The sequence below is a fragment of the Vulpes lagopus genome, chromosome 4 (assembly GCF_018345385.1).
Source record: "Vulpes lagopus strain Blue_001 chromosome 4, ASM1834538v1, whole genome shotgun sequence".
In the NCBI taxonomy this organism is placed as follows: Eukaryota; Metazoa; Chordata; class Mammalia; order Carnivora; family Canidae; genus Vulpes; species Vulpes lagopus.
In genome coordinates this window covers 106,109,933-106,132,923 of record NC_054827.1, presented here as the reverse complement: position 1 = coordinate 106,132,923, position 22,991 = coordinate 106,109,933, and the positions used below count along the sequence as shown (strand labels likewise).

The window sequence follows — 22,991 nt, the reverse complement described above, 5'->3', positions numbered from 1 at the left end:
CTCCATAATCCTTCACTTTGAGGTGTATTGATTAATTGAATAATTCTTTATCTTCAGGAGTTAAAAACATAGCTACACATTGTCAACACAGACTATGCATGCCCAGTTGGTATGCTTTAAAAGAGTTTCTACAAAATCCACTTATTAATATTCTCTCTTATGACTGCAGTTAAGCAAATAAAAATTTGATGGTAAATATTAAGATTTCTCCCCAAACTTTCCCGTAGGTAAATTGCAAAATTTGCCAAATTTATGAGGGGTATCATATATTTATAAGGTGATTTTAGATAAGATCATAATGACTGCTTTGAATAATGCCTCAGGATGTGAGGAGTACTCCGGGAAAATAGATTTGAAAAGGCTAATCAGAATAGAAATATCAAGTGTTTTGTTTTGTTTTTTCAGCGAAAGAGCTGGCCAACATGTTAGAAGGAAAGAATGCCCTGTCATAAAACACAAGTTCCAGACCTCTTGTTTTTTAGCTTGTAAGAATAGATCATCTTGAAGGCATTTCCACATTTAAACTATAAAAGTATTTTATTTCAAATATTTCCTGATTAGCTTAAACTAGTTCTTTTTTTTTCTTTTTTGTTAGGTTGAAAATACACAGCAAAAACAACTTTCAGAAGTGCCTAGAAATGGTGCATATGAAGTTAAACATGAACTATTATTCAGTTACTGTTATTTTATCCTGAAATGCCTAAAGAACAGGGATTTTACTGTCTTCCCATAAATCCCCAAAGCCTGCCTATCACAGGTTTTTAGTTATCCAATGATAGCGGAAATACTATATCCTAAAGTTTGAAAGCAGAATCTTTTCAGCAGATGTGTTCTGGAGGCATGCAGAGATAGTTTATCTGCTTGTCTCATGCACCATTTCTGAAGGATTCAATGTATATGCACAGGGAATTATTCTGCATTTTTAAGAATTATCAGTAGATACATTCAAGCGTTGGCTCATGCAAACTAAAAAATAAAATAAATGTGAATACAGGGTGATACTAGATGCTCAGACTCTAATTTAATGAGCTGACTAAAACGTGGACCAGAAAATGCATCGTATTTCCATCCTCACTCTTTTTCCAGTGGTAGTAAGTATCTGTGAAAGGTCCAGATTGAGTCCTCTGGTATCCATAAAGTTTGTACTAATGAGGTCAAAAAAATGTTGCCTTTTTGAGTGACTTAAAAGTTTCATTGAAGAGAAAGAAGGGGAAAAAGAGAATGAATGTAGCTCCACACACATTTTCCCCCATGGGATATCTATGCTATCACCAGGAGGCCGTGTTAAATGTAGATTGTGTGTGCTTTGTGATTGGTTTATTTTGAAACTAGTTCATTCTCAGTCACTTTAATCTGATTTCTGCAAAAGCCTAACTGTCCCATTGACTGATAGAATGCATTTTGGAACTTTCCTGAGCTTTGCACCAAAAAAAGTGATGGTAAATCCGGACTGTACTTCTTGTAGGACTTTATGGCAGTAAATAGTATATTAGAAAGCTATTTTCATGTATGATCTACTTTTCTCCCCTTCAGTGCTTACAGAATTCCCTGAGAGATATGAAGGACGTCGGCATTTTACAAGTGAAGGTTTTAAAGGCAGTAGATCTCTTAGCAGCAGATTTCTCAGGTATAAACATCTTTCATTCAGTTTCGTTTTTATTTATTTCCTGTTTTGAAATGATCTGATGGCAAAGCAAAATCTTTTAATAAGTGGAAGCATACACAAGCAATCATGCTCTTCCAAAGAGAGTAATAGAAGGGGAAAAAATGATGTAGTCAAGCAGTTTTTTTCACTTACGAACGTTTTTCACCAGATTATTTTTTCAAATAATTTTACTCTGATTAGATAATGTACTAGTCCCATTGGCTTTCAAATATATTTGTGATGATTAGTGCCACGACTTCTTTACTTGTTAAATTAATTTTCTGAGAAAATTTTACTGTACTACCTCAAAAGACAGGTTCGACCTCCTGCCGTCACTCCTTGTTCTTTGCCTAGAGCTTTCCATTCTTCACAGTGTAAGAGGAAGTGGTGGTTTGTAAATTTAAGCATGAAAGCCCATCTGGCTGGCACTTCTCTGAAACAATAACCAAAGTCTTGGCCATGGGACCACTTTGCAGTTGACATGGTCTTATACAAAATTTCTATTGTTAACTCACTAACTTGACCTTGTAGACAGAGGCAAAAGCAGACATGCTTTGTGCTGAGTTATGCTTGACTGTGAGGAGAGTAATCCAGACATCCCACTGTCTGATCAGAGGGTGACTCTTTTCTTATTGCCAAATTAACTCATTCTACTAAAAATGGAGAGACACTGATGTGACAGATGCTATTTACCAAGCAAATTGATATAAATACAAAGAATACAGTGTATACAAAGAAGAGTGGAGAGGTTTTATGCATGGCCAAGGTACTGCAAGACTTACTTCATCTCCTATTTTTAGAATGTGGTCTGCCCTCTTCTAGGCAGCAAGTTACACTATGTGACAATAGCCTTCAAACTTTGGAGCCTGAGAGGAAGATCAGAGTTTGGAAAAGAGAATTTTAATTTTAAGCACTTTCTAAGAAAAAAAAAAGATGAAAAAAGGGATGGAAAATAAACTTATTTTTTTTTTAAAAGAAAGTTCTAATCACCTTCCATCAAAAAATGAACCAATAGAAATCACTGCTGTATAAACCGTAAGAAATAAGATGTTGATCTTAAGGAAATGCCCAGGGAGAAGATCCAAAAATTGTATTTTGGCTGGTATGAATAAATGAATTTGGGGGATTGTTGGTGAAATACTCAGATGATCACTTCTATTCATTAATTGGTTAAAAACGTTTTCAGTCTCAGATTGATTTAGAAATTTTCCTTTCTTTTAAAACTTCTGTATAGTTTATGAAAACACTTAATTCACCTTTTCCCCATCTGCCTTTGGCATGGGGAGTTTTGTTATCAGTACTGTACATTTAGAGTTATCTATCAGTCTTCCAGAGCCAATTATTTTTATTTCCATCTGAATGTTTACATACAGTTCTTTTTGAATCTATGATTGTTGATGTCTCAGGAAACGTCCCAAACACAAGAACTCATTCATGCCTTCGAGCTATATATTTAAAAATTCTCTCTGTAGTTGTATGTTTGGGGATCTCTAGGAACTAATTGGAATGCATTAAAGCTTTTTTTTTTTTTTTTTTTTTTTTTTAAATCTTGCTTACAACTGCATCCATATGTGGAAATACTTTTAAGAAAACCTTTATTTTACCCATCCGGACAGGTGCCCTCTCTACAGCATCTAAAACTAGTAATTATTGAGGTGTTTCAGGCCAGTGTCAACTTTTCCAAACCAGAACAGTATTCTGGCTATTAAAATAAAGTGAATAGGAGAGGAATCTGGGGGAAAAACAAAAACAAAAACAAAACCTGGAAATATTTGGAAAGACCAGAAAACAAGGCAAGAAAAAAACCTCTCTTTTCAGAAGAATAACTTTGGGGGGAAATATTGTCATTTTCTTTATATTCAAGATTCCAGTAGATAGTTTTGGGGTGGATGAAGGTGAGTACCAGAGGATTCCAGTAGCAAAGAGGAATGGTTGCAAACCCAGTCATGCTGTAGGGTTTGATTGAATGCCCTGGTGTTTTACTGTCTCTGTATTGTTTATGAGAAAATTACTACTCTTCTGAATTGAAGCAAAGATCCTTATAATTAGCTAAACGTGTCTTTAGACCATATTGATCTTTATTTTTAGAACCAAATTTCACAGTCTGTGTTCTTTATAGGTTGACAGGCTCCTGCGTGAATCTTCCAGTCTATTCTCAACCAGGATAATGCTTTAGGGCAACAAAGTGGACCTAATGTAGAGAGTTGTAAAGTAAATTTTCTATATGAAAGAAAAAAAAAGATTCAGGTGGCAGGGAAGTAGCAATAAGGGTGTAATTAATACCTCCAAGAGCTTAGTTATTGTATCATATCGTGGGGACTCAGCCTATTGCTGCTGTTACTGATCACTGTTACAATTCACTTGATATGCAGTAAAAAAAAAAAAAAATGCTGGCTGATGGGGAATCAGAAGGTATGTACATGCATGCTGTCAGTAGCAGAAACATTTAAGAAAGAAATAACTATTTATACCCCATACCCAGCCTTTTCCAGTCTTCTGTACTTTATAAATGAGTGGTTTAGGGAGCAAAGTATTCACCCTTGCAAATAAAAAAGAAATCTATTTACTTTGAGTAACCAGAGTACAAAAGGTTTGAAACTTTCTAACCTTAATATTTCTGTTTTACATTTCTTGGTAATTCTTTGTTTCTTAAAAAAAAAAAAACAATAACCATAACAATTGATACTTTAAGTTTGTTTCACTGAAGATTCCAAGGAACCTGATAAAGCAAAGGTCCAGTGATAGATCTTTTATGGAGGTTACTGTTACAGTTTGCAGAGTACAGGGATCTCTTGTCCTGCGGCAGAAATGAATGTACTTGGTACTTGGTGTGGCAGAAATTAATGTACTTGGTAAGCCTTCTTGTCAGTGATTTGTCCATTTTCAAGTGTTTTAGCAAGGAACAATTAGAAAAAGAAAATATTTGCCACCGTGCTCATAGTAGGATATTCCTCATTAGCAGTTACTGGTGTTGTGATTATGTAGTCATGAAAAGAAATTAAATTTTGGAGAAAGTGAATCCCCATTACTTTGCTAATATTTTAGAACATTAGAATAACATGTACACATTACATATATAATATATATACTATATATGTTATATATATATACACACACACAAACATATACTAAGGTGAACTTCCCATTAAAAATGAAAATATGTTTCTTATATAAAGAAAAAAGTGTATCTTTCAAAATGTATTAAGATATTAATTACCTAAATCTATATTACCAATATTAAGTTATTTTACAAAAGATAGAGGCTTCAAAGTTCTAATGTATAAAAAGGATATATTATTTTTGAATTAATTCATTTGTTTATAAATACACTTTTGTGTGATTGAACCAGTTTAATACTAATACATTTGAATTTATATATAGCTTGGCATTTTTTTATGCCTGACATTTGTTTGTATATAAATGAGAAGACTTTTTTTAAAAGAATCTGAATTAATCTATCTTCTCTTGCAGCCCATCCCTCTAAAATTGGTGAAAGACGTTTTAATGTTCTCTACAGCCAATATTAGATGTGGATAGCCATAAGCAGTCATTCTAATAGAAGAGCCTGTCAGATATTTTTATTAAAGAGTTTGTCTCACAAACACCTTCCCAGCATAACCTAAAATTTTTAAGTAATAGGTTATCCATTCTGTTGCTATTACTTCTATAGTAAAACAGACTATAGCCTTGATTCACGAAACAGATGATAAATTGTACCTTGAGACTCAAGGTGAGCCTAGCTGTTTGTAATACTTAATGAGACCCCCATGCTCCGCTCAGCTGCCGCCAGTCTTAAAAGTCAGCTATTTTGAGAAGAAAGTAATCCACCTTCTAATGATTAAACGACAGAGAGGAAGGTTTTGTTCACGACCAAGCTGAAAAATGAAGTGAGCAACAGGTTCCCTCTCCACAGTAAAACCCTCAGAGAGAATGAGGGTGTATCTTCTACTTTGCCCAGAGGTATATGTCAGTTTCATGAATTAATACTGCTGGGGAAAAAAAAAAAACAGGGTTTAATTCATAAAAGATAATAATATAGGTGATAGATAAATAGAAAAATTGTTAGAGAACTGAAATATTTTTCTGGTCAGAATTGTATTTCAGTACAAATAGCAATTCTTATTTTACCTATTGAGAGACCAGTAATGAGTAGCCAACTATTTACTAAATATTCAGCACATATACGGAGAATTGTTCTAGAGAGCCTTGTTAGAGTTGATAGACTATTGTGGGACACCTGTTGGATTTTAACACATAGGGATGGCTTCAGTGTATGAGTACTGAAGACATCATGGCGACCATTTGCATAAGGTACGTGCCAAGTTCAACACATAGTCATGACTCTTCTCTTATATTCTCAGAATCAAGATGTAGGTTTCACACTTCTTCCTTCCTGCTAATTAAGCCATTAAGCCTTATCTTTATTCTTTAAAATAATTCTTAAATGTTGACATCCTTTCCCCTGGGGAATCTTATAGTGTTAAGACTGGTTATTCTTTGGTCTCTCTCTGCTTTATTCTCTCACCCTATTTACCACTACTGGGGTGCCCCTAGCTGTTAAAAATTCTGGCATAAAATGAGGATATAGAAACAGAGTTTTCATTACCTCATCAAGCCAACAGCAGCAAAAGAGCAAGTAGGGCAGCATTGAAAGCCCACCTCAGTGTAGAATGATAGTACATACTATAACAATGTAACATAGGTCTCAATATTTCTGCTTTTTGTTATGCAATTCTATCTTAATTCTTTATGTTCCTAGCATTATAATGATATGCCATGAAAAGAAGTTGGGGAAGTATCAGGAAACAATGAAGGAACAAAACTGGAAATACCATCGTTGCTTACAATCCGGAATTACTTGTTCTCCTTGCAACTTTTTGGCACATTTTGCCATATGAAACCTACCCATAAAACACAAAATATTCCCAAATATATCTGGATCTTTGTGACTTCTTGCCCATAAATTTGTCACTTGGACCTTCTCTGTTTCCAGTGTTATTATAAGACAACCCCAAATTAGTGTCAAAATATCTATCAGAGGAGTGGAAAAGACCATGTTTGCAGACAACAACAAAATGCAGGTTATTGTGAAGTAGCCTTATTTGGTAAATAAACATGATAGGAGTCTTTATAGTGCCTGATCCAGGAAAACAAAGATACATTTAATTCCAGAATTTCCAACTTCTTTCAGGGAGCCCTGTATAGATTCCCAATTGCTTTTAAAGCTTGTCTCAACTTAAGAAAAGCCAATTTAGTGGTAGATCTAGTGATCTTCAAGAAATATTCATTGAGTACCTACTGTACTTGAGGAAATTGGTCACTTCAGCCTTCCTCCTCTGCTGCAGAGCTGCCCATAGAGGGCAGCGAGTATCCTTGAAGAGGACGAGGACCTTGCTCAAAATCTGGGTGGCATTTCCAGTTCTCAGTGCCATTAGGAGGAGCTCTTGGGCTATTCCACACACTGTTGATCTCTGCTGACTGTGGTAGAGTTCTCCAGTCATTCAGTACAGGAGCCCCTTCCTAAGTGATTGTGACTCATGCGTTAAATAAATCAATGTTTAGTTCAGTGATTTATTCATCAAAGATGAAACTCCGTCCCCATTTTTTGCCCCTCCCTTTCTTTTTTACAGTTGCTGCCTTTCACTTTAATCCTTACATATTATGATGAAAAACATATATAGAAATAGAAAACTGTTTTAAATCTTGGTTCTACCACATACTGGCAGCCTTGGGTCCACCATAAGTCTCTACTTCCTAATGGATGTTTAGAGGCTTAACTAAAATCTATGTGAACTTGTCTGACACTTCTTACATGTTCAATAAATACTGTTTCCATTGTTTATTAAATTTATTTGCTTAGAGTCTAGTTGATACGGGGAATTCCACAGGTTATTATCTTAATATTTTATTTATAATTTTTCTACTTGTAAATAATGTCAGAAATACCAGCATTTCTAATCATAATTGGCTTTTCAAGCACTTTTAGAAATCTAGTTACCAATCTAAAATGTTTTTCTTTTTGTTCTGTTTTTTACTGCCTGATAAAAGTTAAGGGTAAAAATGCGTTTCATGGTAGGAAAATTCTCATACTCCAACCAGTTTAGTACTTGTGTTTACATTTTGATAATCTGAATAATAGTTTTATCCATATAAGATTTTTTGTGGGCTCATCAGTTTTTTTGTTATACGCAAAATATTCTTAGAAACTGTTGACCAAAGCACTTCATTCAGATCCCACATTATAGAGTAGAAATATTCCAGCCATATGCTATAATAATGGCTTTTAAGTAATTTCTATAAATTATCACACTGAAAAAAAATTATAACACTGGCTGTAAGGTTTTTTTTTTCCCCCAAAACATGACTACTGTATCAGAGGAAAAATAGTCCTATAGTTATTGTTCAATGGGGATTTTAAGTCACCTGTCCATTTTCTGGTTTGTTTCCTTGTCTGTTTAAAGTTGTATCCATAGCAATATCTCTCCTCTTAAAGATGTGCTCTATTTTCAGAGGGATGGCTATAATTGCAATTTCTAGAAAGCTTAACAATAGTGATTGAATGCTTTTAATTTCCTTGAGAACCTCTTGGATAGCTGAGCTCAAGTCAAGACCAACTTTTTAAAAACACATCAAAAACTATATAAATCTGTCTTTGGCTCACCATCTGCTTTAATAGCCTGCCAAAGAACATGGACTCTTGTCAATGCAGAGTTTAGGAGTATATGTAAGATTTAGCAGTTTTAACTTACTGGTACCTAAAGAATGAATGAACTCAGTTCATTTTTGTTCTATGAATTAACAAAGGAATCACTTCGATTGTATTATTTGGGAGCTTAGTAATTAATTATCTTAATTTATTCAGCAAGTATACTTTCTCTACCTGAGAGGCCATGGTAAGCTCTCGTGATGTCACAGGGAATAGAAATTGCTCTTTGCCCTCATGTGAAGTGACCAATTAAACCAGTAGCATCTATAGTTGACACTTTAACAATGAGGGGCTTACTCCATGCAGTCAAAAATTGAAATATAACTTTTAACTACTGATAGCCTACTGTTGATGTGAAATCTTGCTAATAACATAAATAATCCAGTAACACATAGGGGAATATGTGTTATATACTATATTTTTTCCAATAAAATAAACTAGAGAAAATGTTATTAAGAAAGTCATGGAAGAGAAAATTCTTTTGCAATATTGTACTGTATTATTTATTTAAAAAAAAAATTCACATGTAAGTGGACCAGCACCGTTCAAACGCAAGTTGTTCAAGGGTCAATTGTAATGACAGTTATACTCCTAAGGTCAAGAACTGGGTGTCAAGGTTCATTGAAGGACTACCTGACTGGTGTTCCTGCAGGAAGTGATGTTTTAGCTGAGATGTCAGAGATGAATTAACACAGAAGAGGTAAAAGAAAAGCACTTTATTCTTTTAGAATATTTTATTTATTTATTTGGCAGAGAGAGAGAGAGAGAGAGAGAGAGAGAGAGAGAAAGCACAAACAGGGGGAGCAGAGGGAGAAGAAGAAACAGGCTTCCTGCTGAGCAGGGAGCCCAATGCTGGGCTTGATCCCAGAACCCTGGGATAATAATCTAAGCTGATGGTGGCCGCTTAACCGACTAAGCCACCCAGGCACCACAAGAAAAGCATTTTAAAATGAGGGAACAGCATGTTCCAGAGCCTGCAGGGCTTTTCCAAAATCTGGAAGAAAGCATGTGCCTGGAGAAGCAAGGATTTTGAGGGAGCCTCAGTGGAAATGGGGAGATGTTGGGTAAATGCAGAGGGTGATGGTGTGTTTTTGTTGTTTCTTTCTTGTTTTTTGTTTGTTTGTTTGTTTGTTTTCTGGAACTTGAGTGGTTGATGGAGGAATGCAGTTAGGAGAAAGAAAAATTATTGTGTCACTGGTTCTTGTATAGGTTCTGTGTTTGTGCTGGAATAGTAGAATATCAGAAATTTAGTTAAGTAGAATTTCAGCAAAATTAAGTCCTTCTCTTCCTTTGTGGATCTCTCAGTCCTAATATACAGATTTGTCTGCCTTTTGCTCCAGACATTGAAATAGCAACGTAAGGAAGTCCTCACTTGTGTGACTTCACTGAGGCCATGCTTTGGATTATCTGTGAAGTTTGCAACCTACATCGGAAGGCAGGACATGCTTGAAAAGTTATACCCAGAACCCATAGAGATCAATATTTCTTTTTCTTTGAAAGTCCCTCTTAGCCCCCAGCACAGTGCTTTCCCAGGGCAGGGATCATAGAGTATTTATTGACTAAAGGAGCAGGCACATCACATGTGAGGTATTATAGTTTTCAAATTAATCATCATCAGAGCTAGAGGGAGAGAGAAGGCTCTCTGGAACCTAAGGTTACAGGGGAAGTTCTATGAAGATGATGCATCTTGAAGTAGGTCTTCAAGGCTAATCGGCCTCTGTGTTTTTTGGTTTGGACCAGGGGTTAAGAGAGCATTGCAGGGAGAGGTCATTCAACACGCAGTGTAGGAAGCATGTCTGAGACCCACATCTCTGCACACTAGTCAGGAGGGGGGGAAAGACACACCAACCTTCATCAAAGGGTTTGGAAATAGGAGGTAGATCAGGATGGATCATGTGGGGTAAACTATCAGAGAATAGATTTTCAGGATGAGCACGTAGAATTTGCTCCAATATGCCCTAGTAAGGTTGGACATCAACCATCAGTGTATGTGGTTGGACACAAGGTATGAAGGGAGAGTTTGTAGAAATTTAGTCTAGTACAGCTCTGTTGGCCTCCCCTCCTTCCCAGCTTGTCTGAGCTGTGACGCTCCTTGCTTAGTTTCAGGAATTAGCTTCTTCTAGAAACACTTTCTTCAAATCCTGCCCCTTGTGCTGACAGTCTGTAGTGGCTCCTGGCTGCTGGCTGAGAAAAAAAGAAATGCATTTAAATGAAAAGGACTGATCATGGCCTTCAAAGCTTGAGGCTAATTTTAGCATTTATTCATCCATATCTTACATATTCTGATTGGTACTATTTATCAATATATATCTGCATGTCTACCTTGTTAGTAAATTTAAGGCTCTCATCCATCCCTATCTCCTCAAGATGAACCCAGCTATTTCTACTAGCCAAATGAAGCCTCCTCCTCCTCTTCCTCAACGTTGTTCTAAAATTCATTTCCACTATGAGATCTTTCTGGACTTTGATCAACCACACTAAATCCCTCTGAACTTAGGCTCTTCTTTTGCAAAAGGATGCAAGCATTCCTCACCTCTTGGAGTTGATGTGAGAACTGAATGAGAAGCTGGGTAAAGCATGGGTACTTGCATAGAGCAGGAGTGAGGTGGCCTCCTCCAGCTGGCACCTGCCACCAGAAGCCAGAAATCTCCCTACAGGACTCTTTCACTGGATCACAGCACTCTTCACAGGGACTGGTGGGGTATGCACCCCTTGGGTATGCCTGCATTGGACCCTTAAATGAAATACAGTACTGAATATGGAATAGGAATGCTCAGATGTGGAATATGAGAAGTGAAAGGAAAACACACAGCCAGAGATCAGAAATGAGAGCAACTCAGTCTCTTGGCAGGGAGCACGAAGAAAGTTTTCACTGAAAAGGTGACATTTGCTGAAAAGCAGAGATTATTATGAGAGTCCTTTAAAAGTAATAACTTGGTGGTCTGCGTACATCAGGGCCTGGTTCAGTGCCAGGAGCAGAGTGGGTGCTTAATAAATATTTGTCAGATGAATGATATGACCTCTAAAATACATTTATTACTTCCATCCAACTTCTGTAACTGATATAAAGGTAAAATTATTTAAATGAGAAGCCTCTACTTGCCATTCAAGGAATATAAATGAATTGTAAAGTGGTGTTGAAAAGCAGCAAAGGCTATGCGGCGCAAGGTGCTAAAGCAGCTCTGTGAAACGGAATCACCAGCGGTGTAACTGTGTCAAGGTGACATGGCAATCTGGGCATACAAGAGGTCATCTAGATGTTTTACCTGTAAAACTAGATGGAGCAGAGACAAAAAGTGCAGACCCAGGTGTGGATAGGTCAGTCTGTCTGGTGCTGTTTGCTCAGGACCATTGGGGGAACATTTGGACATTCCATTTATTATGGGACATCATTTTTATTTCCAATAAATGTATTCATTTGTTAAACTTTAGAAAATCCCCACATATCTAAAAACCTTTTAAGGGAACAAAAGCAATTTGTAAAGTGTAGATAAATGACTCTATCAGTGTTTTAATGTCTTTGTTTCCTCTTCCTCCTCTCTGCCTGCTTATACCGTAATATTAATAAATGCAGCATTTTAATGAGCTTTGACGGAATCACCTTCAGAGAGTTGGTGCAGTATATTCCTTGGAGACTCATAACTGAAGTTCCCAGTTTCTGGAAGGAAGTCTGTTCCTCATTAGCTGGGACAGCTAAGAGTGTGCTGGCTTGAGAGAGAGAGAGGGGGCCACAGCTCAAGCCCACCTGTGCTTGCACAGGACTGGCCGCGTCTCTGCCCTGCTGTGGAGTAACCCCAGGGCTTTCATTAAAAGTGTCAGATGCTTTCCCCGGAGTGAGCGCTGATGGGATGTCATGTTGGTGTCTCTAGAGGACCAGTCCTGACACCTACTAACAGTCTGACAAATGGTTAAGTAGCTGCTTCAGCTCGGGTTGAGGGATCCAGCGTCCTCTACCTAACTGTGCAGCAGAGAGCACATGTTGTCTTCATGTGCCTGGTTGTTAAAGGGGTAATCTGCCCTCCTCCTTTGGCAGCGCCCCTGCCCAGAAGCTATCCCTTACCCTGCAAAGTGTACTCCCAGAGTAAAACTGTCTTTATTATTTTTTTACGATTTTATTTAATTTTTTTTTTTTGAGAGAGAGAGAGAGAGCGAGCACAAATAGGAGCTGCAGAGGGAGAGGAAGAAGCAAACTCCCCAATAAGCAAGACCCCCCCCGGAATCATGACCTGAGCCAAAGGCAGACGCTTCACCAACTGAGCTACCCAGGGACCCCTAAAACTGTCTTTAAATAAGCAAGATTTCTTGTTAAGATACAGACGGATTTTTGTGTTGGTTTGATTTTGGTTGCCCAACATCCAAAACCTCTTGTAAATTTAGGGAGTTTCCCATTGCGTGTTTTGGAAAAGAGGTCAGAGCCTACTTGCATTGGCAGAAGGTGAAAAGCCAGTACTTCCTTTGAGCACTGGTGTTTAGGGCATGGGTACTTGTTGAGACAGGAGTAATCAGAGGTTTCCTTGGAGGCCATTACATCTATATCGAGTGCAGCAAAGAAGCAGGAGAGGACAATTCGTATTAGAGGTGGCCACCACACCCAGGGGCCAGGAACTGTGAAGCTAATTTTCCTGGGAAGCAGAGGCCAGACTTTTCCTGGGGAGAGAAAGTAACTGACATTCTTGTGCCTGCATATTTCTATACCATTCTTTGGTTTTCTAGTGATTTTAAGCCTGGCTTTCAAATCTTCGCAATGGTTTTGAAAGCCCTCTGATACTATTTTTAATAAGTTCCTTCTCTGCTAAATTTAGACAGGGGCCATTTCCATGTTTGTAATTGACAACCCCAACTCATTTTCGTCTATGGCTTGGTCCTTGTCTACTGACCACTGAGATCTTGGCATTCATTGATGTAAAAGCTTTGGCCTGGCATCTAAGTGTCCAGAGCACTAGTTAGTTGAATGAAATCTCCTGTTACATACTGACCCTTGCCCATGCATCTGTTCTTCTTCTTCTTCTTTTAATTTTTTTTTAAATAGAGTCTTCATGCAGGGTCCTGCATGTGTCAGTCTGTCTATTGATGTGTTGTACCTTAGAGCTCCTGGTTATTTAGTTAATTAGGTGTAGGTTCAGTGACCTAAATAGCAGGGCAGTAGGTCAAGAGGCCTAAGTGCTTTCGGCATTAGACCCTGGCCTGGGATTCCTTGGCCATGTGCTGGCGGGGCATCTGTCCTTATGCCCCCAATTAATTTAGTACGCACCGCTTTGTAAAGTGTCGCTGTGCCGCAGAGGCAGGCAATGTGTTCATGTTGTACGGACATTATAGAGCTATCCATTCTGTCCCTGACAGTTAGGATTCTAGATCCCACTGTCAAACCCAACAAAAGAAAGGTTTTTGTGTTTGTTTGTTTTTTTGGGCAGTAACTTTCTGGGTCCAGCTTTGGATTTTGGAATTTCTAACTTTTTTTTTTTCTTTTGGAGGGTATGTGAGGTGGGGTGGAAAAAGAAGAGGTGAGATGAGAGAAGTAAGGGTTAAGCTTCACTTTTTTTTTAAGATGAAAACTTTGAACTTGCTTTATGGAACTCTACTTTTGTATGTTTATGAGCAGCAAAAATATAGCATATGTATTCCCATAATGAATATATAAGATCATATGAGTTTAGGGCCACACCCTGCAGAGTAGTTTTAACTCCTGAGTAGCCGTGTTTATAGTTTTCCTCCCTTCTCTCATGACCATGCAGAAGCCTATAGGTTCTCATAGGCTTCCAGTTATGGCTGAGTAATTATCTATATTGATTCAGGGAGCACTTAGACAAGAAATAGAGAGGAGCTTCTATATTAAAACAAAACACAAAACTGGACTCCCTCACATGCCAGATTGACATCTGCTCCTCTGCAGCCTATGTGGTCACTGGCTCTCTGGGCTGCATCTGGGTTATTTTTTTCCATCTCTATCCACTAAGTATGCTACAGTCCCAACACTTATATAGGTTCTGTCCATTTCCTGAATTCCCACATAAGACTTGCTGGAAAGAGATGCTCACTTTTGCTCTTTTAGCAAACATAGTTTTATTGGTATAAAAGTGCATGGCTTTTATTCACTTGGCCTCTGTTACTTTTGAGATTCATTTGTCTCTGACCAGGGAGATTCTTTTGCCTTGACCAATGTCCTGTGTTCTTTTTCCAGGGAAGAGTGATCCTTTTTGCTTGTTGGAGTTAGGCAATGACCGACTTCAGACACACACCATTTACAAAAACCTCAATCCCGAGTGGAACAAAGTTTTTACATTGTAAGTGATTTAGCCTCCAGAATACCAGGGAGTGGTTTTAACTTAGAGATCAATTATCCTTGATATGTTTGGGGTAGGCTGAGGCTCTTGAGTGGAACTTTCTGTCCATTTTTATGTGCAAGGAATGAATTTTATTGTTTTTTCCTTCTGAAAACCTTTTATCCTTTCATTTTATAGAGCATAGAGTTAATAATAGAAGAGGCCATTTAGAACTGCAAGGGAGTGTTAGAGGAGGCATTTGTAAAGCAGATCTTTTAGTAAGTCAATTAATCTGTGAGTGGGTGGAAGCTTCCATATACCCAGACTAATTCATTCCTGGGTTAAAGAAAATTACAAATGTAGACCTGCCATAAATTCAAGTTTATATTTTACAACATTTTTGCAATGCCTAAAAGGCTTGTATTATGCCAGAGTCTTTTGGAAAATACAGATTATTTGTGATTCCCTAAAGAGTCCCAGTGTCTCTTTGTATTCCAGCTTATTGGACTGACCTGTCTTATGGCAATGCCCTATCCACTCTTTCAAACTTGGGCATTTAGGAGGCTGGATATATTTCATAGTATGTTTCAGATTCTCAGGTACCTGGCCATCAAGTGGAGGTACCTTTCGATCAGGGTCAAATGGTGGTTTCCTGCCCTCACAACACTGAAGAAATGCTGTACTTGTAACTGAAAGGATATAGTTTGAATAGAGTTGATGATTCCCAAGGATTGAAATTGAATCAGTAATCAAAAATTCCCAAGAAACAAAAGTCCAATACCATGTGTTTTCACAGATGAATTCTACCAAATACTTAAGAAGAGTTAATATGTGTTCTTATCAGAGAAGGACAAACATTATATGGTCTCATTCATATGGGAAATATAAAAAATAGTGAAAGGGAATAAAGGGGAAAGGAGAAAAAAATGAGCGGGAAATATCAGAAAAGGAGACAGAACATGAAAGACTCCTAACTCTGGGAAATGAACTAGGGGTGGTGGAAGGGGAGGTGGGCAGGGGGTGGGGGTGACTGGGTGACGGGCACTGAGGTGGGCACTTGATGGGATGAGCACTGGGTGTTATTCTATATGTTGGCAAATTGAACACCAATAAAAAATAAATTTATAAAAAATAAAAATTAAAAAAATAAAAGCTTAATCAAATTTAAAAAAATGCATATTCTTCTAAAACTTTTCCAAAAATAGAAGAGGAAAGAAAACTCCCAAATTCATTCTATGAGGCTGGCTTTACCCTGATACCAAAATCAGATCCACACCAAAAAAGAGAACTACAAGTCAATGCCTCTGATGAACATAGGTGCAAAACTCTTCAACAACATATTAGCAAATGGAATCCAACAAAACATTAAAAAAAAAAAAAATCATTCACCACAATCAAGTGGGGTATACTCCCAAGATGCAAGGATGGCTCAATATTTGCAAATCAATCGATGTGATAAAAGGATAAAAGGCATATGATCATTTCAAAAGTTGCAGAAAAAAAAAACACATTTGACTAAATACTATATCCAGTCATGATAAAACCTTCAACAAAGCAGGTTTAGAGGAAACATACTTCAACATAAATAAGGCCACATTTGAAAAACCCACAGCTAGCATCCTATTCAGTGGGAAAAAAAATGAGAGCTTTTCACCTAAGGACAGGAAAAAGACAAGTATGTCCACGCTCACCACTTTTATTCAACATAGTACCGGAAGTCCTAGCCACAGCAATCAGACAAGAAAAAGAAATAAAAGGCATCCAAATTAGTAAGGAAGAAGTAAAGCTTTTACTATTTGCAGATGACATAATATAGAAATCCCTAAAAATTCCTCCACCAAAAAACTACTAGAAGCAATAATGAGTTCAGTTCAGCAAGATATAAAATTATTATTCAGAAATCTGGTACATTTCTATTCATTAATAACAGAGCAGTAAAAAGATATAATTAATAAAATAATCCCATTTATAATTATACCAAAATAATAAAATACCAAGGAACAAACTTAACCAAAGAGGTAAAAGACCTGCACTCTGAAACCTATAAAACACTGATGAAAGAAAGTTCCCAAAGATCTATGAGAAGTGGACTAACTCACCTAAACAGGTGTGCAAATTGCCACATGAAAGAGTTTCTTGTTTGCTCAATACATTGCTGATGACCATGGCTCCATTTTTCATTATAGGTGATATATGGTTTCTGGTCAACATAAAAAAAAAAGTTTCTAAATATGAACATGATTTTTCATATTTTGTGTTTCAATGATAAGCTTTCTATGGATCTCAGCAAATAGTGATTTTGACCACCTTTTTTTAAAAAGGGAATTCTCCATTAATTTTTTTTCATTAATGTAAAGACAATCTTATTGTCTATTTGAAATCACTGTCCTTTTACCCTCCTCATTCTGTCTCTTATATTTTTATCCTCCTGTTTCTTTAATAGTCCTACCCTTGAGTGCATGTATACATAGAAAATGTCATAGTAAAAAAGTTGACTTTTTTTTCATATGGATGTCTGAATCTTCTATGATGGAAGGTTTGGGAATACAGTTCAGTTTGATTTAATTTTTGGAATTTAATTAAATGATAGTTTTATACTCTAAGGACTCTCAGGCTTAATTAGTGAAACCATGTTTTCAGATCTTCATGGAACAGACTCCACTTGTGTGTTTTTGTATATAATACATGGTACGTTTCTCATTTCAGTCCTATTAAAGATATCCATGATGTTTTGGAAGTGACAGTGTTTGATGAAGATGGAGATAAACCTCCTGACTTTCTTGGAAAAGTTGCCATTCCCTTGCTGTCCGTAAGTTACCGTAGTTAATACCCACTTCATAAGTCATTTTACAGTTGATAAGTTTCTGTGGGCTAGAGGTGTTCTTTGTCAGTCTGGGGAAAAGTTCCTCCCAGCTCTAGGAGGAAATAGTTATTTTATTCTTTATACCTTTCCAGTATTTTCAGCAGTTTCAGATATAAAGTAACAGTTTGCTCTATTTAGTAGAATATTGGTTTAACCAAGGAAAACATTTTGACTAGTCTTTCAATTCATTCTCAATCTTTCCATCTTAAGATGGGAGTTTCTCTTTGGTTTCAAGGAACAGATCTATGACTGATTTTCCATTTGTTAATGAAAAACATACACATATTTCTTTACTACCTCCTTACTGCCCATTTCTTCAAAGATTAATTGCTGGTAACTACAGAGTTGTCCTCAGCTCTACTGAAGACCATTTTCTCAAAAGTTCTGTTTGTCTTTGTAGTAGGAAGGTTTGTTTTTGGTATCAAAGAATGCTTTGTGGAAGAGAGCAGAAGCTTCTCTTGGAAAGAGTGTGATTTCTGAGGTCTAGTTAAAAAAATAACATACCCGAGTGAGCTAAGAGCTAAATGAAAAAATACTCTATAATGTCAAAGGAGAAAGTACCACACCATGCCTTTACATGGATAAAGGGGGAAAACTGGGATCTGAATTCACCTATTGATTGTACATTAGTGTCTGTACCAAACGGACTCTTCTAGAGAGAGAATTTCAGTTTTTCATCTAGCCATTAATATGTTTTGTTGTAGAGATGTCATGGTTTTATCAGTCAATAAGGCTTTATTTATTTCTTCCCAAATACTTAATTCTCCAGAGCTGTTAGTGCATTTTTATAGCAGGAGAGTTCTGTGATCTAACCATGATTAGACTAGCTCATGTGATGCTTACTGTGGGAGAAACACTGCATCCTTCAGAATCTCTATGGGTTTTGATTGCCTGGTTAATGTTTGCCCAGGTTCTCCTATCCCTGATTTTCCTCTAAGAGAAGGATTAGAAGAGCTTCTCCCTTGTAGATTTGGTTCCTGCCGAATACTCATAGCCATTCACAACAGACCATGCCAACTCTTAGGGAAGAGATGGCAATTTGGGATTTTTCTCCATTTTTTCTTGTTACAACTTTATCAGTTATTCCTGAAAGAATACATGTAAAAAAAAAGCATGGAGCACAATTTTAAGAGAGGTTTAAAGGACAAGAAGCAAAGACCCTCCTTTATAATTCAGTTTCCTTTTATCTTCAATTTTTTTTTTTTTTGAGTGGGACAGAGCCATTTCTTGTCTTGTTTTTTCGTGCTTTTTTTTTTTTAAAGATTATTTTTAGACAGAAAGAGAGAGTGGGGGGTTGCATACAGAGGGAGAGGGACAGGGAGAGAGAGAGAGAGAGAATCTCAAGTAGACTCCTCGCTGAGTGCAGGGCCCAACATAGGGATACATCTGATGATCCTGAGATCATGATATAAACCAAAATCACAAGTCCAATGCTTAACCAACTGAGCCACCCAGGTGCCCCTCTTCTCCTGTTTACATAGATAAATCCGTAGTAACAAATATTATTCCTTGCTGGGTGACCATTATTGGTGTCATTTTTAACCTCCTTCTGTTTTACAAATGAAAGTTTTTGTGTAATTGGTATTCTGTAATACCAACAAATTGACCCACTTACTTCCCTCCCTTCTTCCCTTATAATATATAAAGACTCCATGCTGTTGAGTTAGATCTAAGAAATTACCTCTGACTAAATCAGGTGTGGGTTTCTCAACCTTACCATGATTGACATTTTTGGATGGATCATGCGTTGTTGTAGGGGGCTGTCCAGTGCATGGTAGGATATTTAGCAGCCTTCCTGACCTCTACCCACTAGATATCAGGAGGACGCATCCACCCATCACTGTTGTGACAGTCAGAGATGTCTGCAGACATTGCCAAATGTTCTGAGGAGGGGCAGAATCACTTCCAGTGGAGAACCACTGACCTAAGTTAATGCAGCTTTCAAACTGTATCTTTCAAGTTGCAAGGTGGAATGATTTATGAAAACCTTCGTTTAAATGCAAGGAGCTCCTTGACCTCCTTAGCTTTATTCTGGTTGCTGATTAGCTACACACAATCTCTACAGTCATTTGTTTGAGGACTATTTATCAAGTGTCCAGTTTGTGCCAGGTGTTGTTCGTTGTTTAGGCAGTAATGCTCTAACAGTGACTGTGCTGAAGGTATCTTCTCTCTTGGAAATTACATTTAGGTTGTAGGAGTCAGTATACAGAACACACAGAGAAAAAAACAAAAAGCAAGACAGCCTGTTAAATGCTGAAAGATGCCATGGAGAAAGCAAAGCAGGGGAAGGGGATTCCAGGAATATGCCTGGGGAAGGTATGCAGTTTCCCATGGGCTGGCCAAAGAGGACCTCACTTCAGGGGGCATTTGAATGAGAACTTCAGGAGGTGAGAAAGAAAACCATGTGGATATCCAGGGAAATTCTTCTAAACAGGAAGTCTTCTAAGTTCAAAGGCTCGAAGGCGGTACCCTGAATGTCCAGTCCCAGAAATATCAGGGTGGACAGATGGAAAGGAGCAGCCTGCCTGAAGGAGAATCAGGAATGCGGAACAAGAAAGGACACAGGGACAGAGTGGCACAAGAGAGGTCTAAGATTCTGACAGTCTAAAAGTTTGAAGGACTTTGGCTCTTTCTTAGTGTTGATGAGAAACCACAAAGAAGTTTCAAGGCAGAGTGCTTGATTTGGTTTATACTCTGTTTCTAACATAAAACGGCTGTGGCACACTGAGAAATAAACCCAGATCAGACAATTCTCTACCACATAGAGTGTAGAGGCAGCGTGGCCTGAGCCACATTCTCATTAGGAGCTTAGGGGGCTGGGAATGTTGAGCTGAATATATTAGAGCATCTGTTCTTCAGTGTGGCCATTTCAGTTCAGACTCATTTCCAATTGTCTGACCCACAAATTGGGCAAGTGATCCAATCTTGCAGAAGATCTATTTTGGCTCTTCCTGATATTCAGTGGTCCACCTGCTACATATACTTTCCAAATAACTTCTTTCTCTACCTAAAGTGCAGATATAAATATGATAGAAAAAAATGCTATAACCCTTAGTATCTATAACAAGCAAAATTTTCAATTGTTCATTAGTTCACTAATCACTCAGCTTTTGAGTAATTCTAATTTGTGGTTTACAGATTATGTATTCACATTTATTTAGATCTATTTTTTCTTTATTACCATCTATTGCATCATGCTTAACTAACCAGTCTGTGCTGTGCATATATCATATGTGAAATCATTAATTCTCTGAAGACTTCATGTAGCATACTTTATTTATTATTTCATGCTTAACTAACCAGTCTGTGCTGTGCATATATCATATGTGAAATCATTAATTCTCTGAAGACTTCATGTAGCATACTTTATTATTATACTTTATTATTATTTCCTCTATTTACAAAAGAGGAAACCAAGGCACAAAAGGATCTTGCTGCTGGTAAGTAGTTGAGGCTGGATTTCAAGTAGGTAGTCTCATGTCTGAGCTCCTAAGAGGATATTTTTTTGCCATGGTTAGCACCTGTTCTGTAGGTATCAGGGCAAAAGCAAGAACCAAGATGTGCCTCCTGCAACCACTGGTCTCAGGGCAATAGAATGTGGACAGGTAGGACATGGGGTTGAAGGCTTGCATATCTTGAGTGATGCCTGCGGAGTGAACATGTAACACTGGAATGTTTTTTTTTTCCCTTCTTTCTTGAAGTATAGTTGACAAAGAATGTTATATGAGTGTACAGAGTGGTGATGCAACAATTCTGTACGTTATGCTGTGCTCACAGATGTAGCTACCACCCGTCACCAGACAACAGTGTTACAATACCATTGACTATAATCCCTATGCCCTACATTTCATCACCATGATTTATTCCATCTGTAACTGGAAGCCATGACCTCCTACTCCTCTTTACCCACTTTGACATCCCCCTCCCCCCGGCAATCACCAGTTTGTTCTCTGTGCTTATGCATAAACTGAAATATTAAATGCTAAATTAAAGGAACAAGAAAACATAGAGCCAAGAGGAAGGGATTTAATTTTAGGAAGACTTTAGGAAGTGGCGAGTTTGAGCTGGCCTAGAAGGAACCTGGTGTTGATGATGACTAGTGGATGAGGTAAAGAGAGAAGGCCATTCCAACCAGAGAGTAGAGCAGGAGTAGAGAAGCAGAGAATAAGAAAAAGGCCACCTTCTGGAAACAAACAGGGGCCTTGGTGTCTGGTGCTCAGGGAGAGAGATAAGGCTGGAGAGGAGGATGGAGGACCAGTCCAAGAAAGGTTGAAGGAGGTTGGATCTTACTCTGTTAGCAGGGAGAAGCTGAAGGCCTTCACCCTGGGGATGGAGATATCAGAGCAGTTGACTAGAAAGAAAGTTTTGGCTCCAGTATGGAGCAAGTTAGAGAGGGAGGGAGGCTTTTCCTGGAGGAAATGGTTGAAATTCTAGAATAAGCATCCAAGGGAGAACGCTTAGATTTCTTGTTTTGTACCTCTTGCGAGAAGGCCTTATTTCTCTACTTTTTTAATATGAGAGAGAATTGTAAAGATGGAATAGCGGATGCTTCACTGTTACCTTTATAGGATATGAAATAGTATTCAATAATGCCTTCTTTTCTGTCTAAAAACAAAAATTGTGTTTCTGGGAGAAGATTATGAATAATTTTTGTGAGAATACATTTTCTTTAATCAAGTCATAAATGAAAACTTGATTTACACTTTCAGAGAAAATGCAAACTACATTTCAAAATGTCTCAGCATAAAGTATTGAATGTACTTCAACTTTTAATCTCTCTCAAAATGATAATGTGCTAAGTGCATTTCAGGCTGTTAAATAAAAAGCCTGTTCTGAATTCACTGTATCTTTTAATCAGGGTGAATGTGCTGGCTGACTATTGGCTCACTTAAAATCTGTGTTCTAAAATCAGTGTATCTGTTAATGCAGTGATTTGTTCAAAGCATGTACATATGCTTACATAATACAGGTCATCCTTCCATGTATTTCATTTCTGTTCAAGTTTTTTAATAAAACAATTGGCTTTTAAATGGTTATATAGATATGTAAAACTTGTTACTCATGATTAAAAACAATAGAAATGTAACTGGCATGGATTATCATCTGAAGACTTCTAATATTTGCCCATTTTCATGTTACTCCAAACATTTTCTAATCAATAACATAGCAAATGTGCATTGGAAAACAGTAAACACATTTTAGAGTTTTAAAATATTTCCAGCATAGACACTATCTCTTAATTATTATCCAATCCCATTAGATTTATTTAAATATTTCTGTTCTCAGGTAAGGATTCTAATTTTGTCCTGAAACTCAGTCTGAGTTCTTCTCCTCCAGGATGTTTCTTTCTATTCAGACATATGTTTATCATCTCAGAAATTCTGGAATGGACCCATCTAGGAAGACTTTAAAAATCAGCTTTCTGTAAAACAGGGAAAAAATCTTTCTGTTTATTGTTGTTTCCTAATATCTAACAAAAAAAAAATCATCTGTAATCTGAGGAGGTCCTACATTTTG

General features: G+C 37.4%; 1 protein-coding gene across 3 annotated transcripts in view; it reads left to right on the top strand.

The window, feature by feature from the left end:
- Positions 1–22,991, top strand: part of MCTP2 (multiple C2 and transmembrane domain containing 2) — a 241,187-nt gene that overhangs the window by 122,443 nt on the left and 95,753 nt on the right. For all 3 annotated transcript variants that reach the window (XM_041752071.1, XM_041752069.1, XM_041752072.1), the window contains 3 exons: positions 1,534–1,627; positions 14,530–14,632; positions 17,318–17,420. In XM_041752071.1, coding sequence (XP_041608005.1) covers positions 1,534–1,627; positions 14,530–14,632; positions 17,318–17,420 — 300 coding nt within the window. The remainder of the gene's footprint in view (positions 1–1,533; positions 1,628–14,529; positions 14,633–17,317; positions 17,421–22,991) is intronic.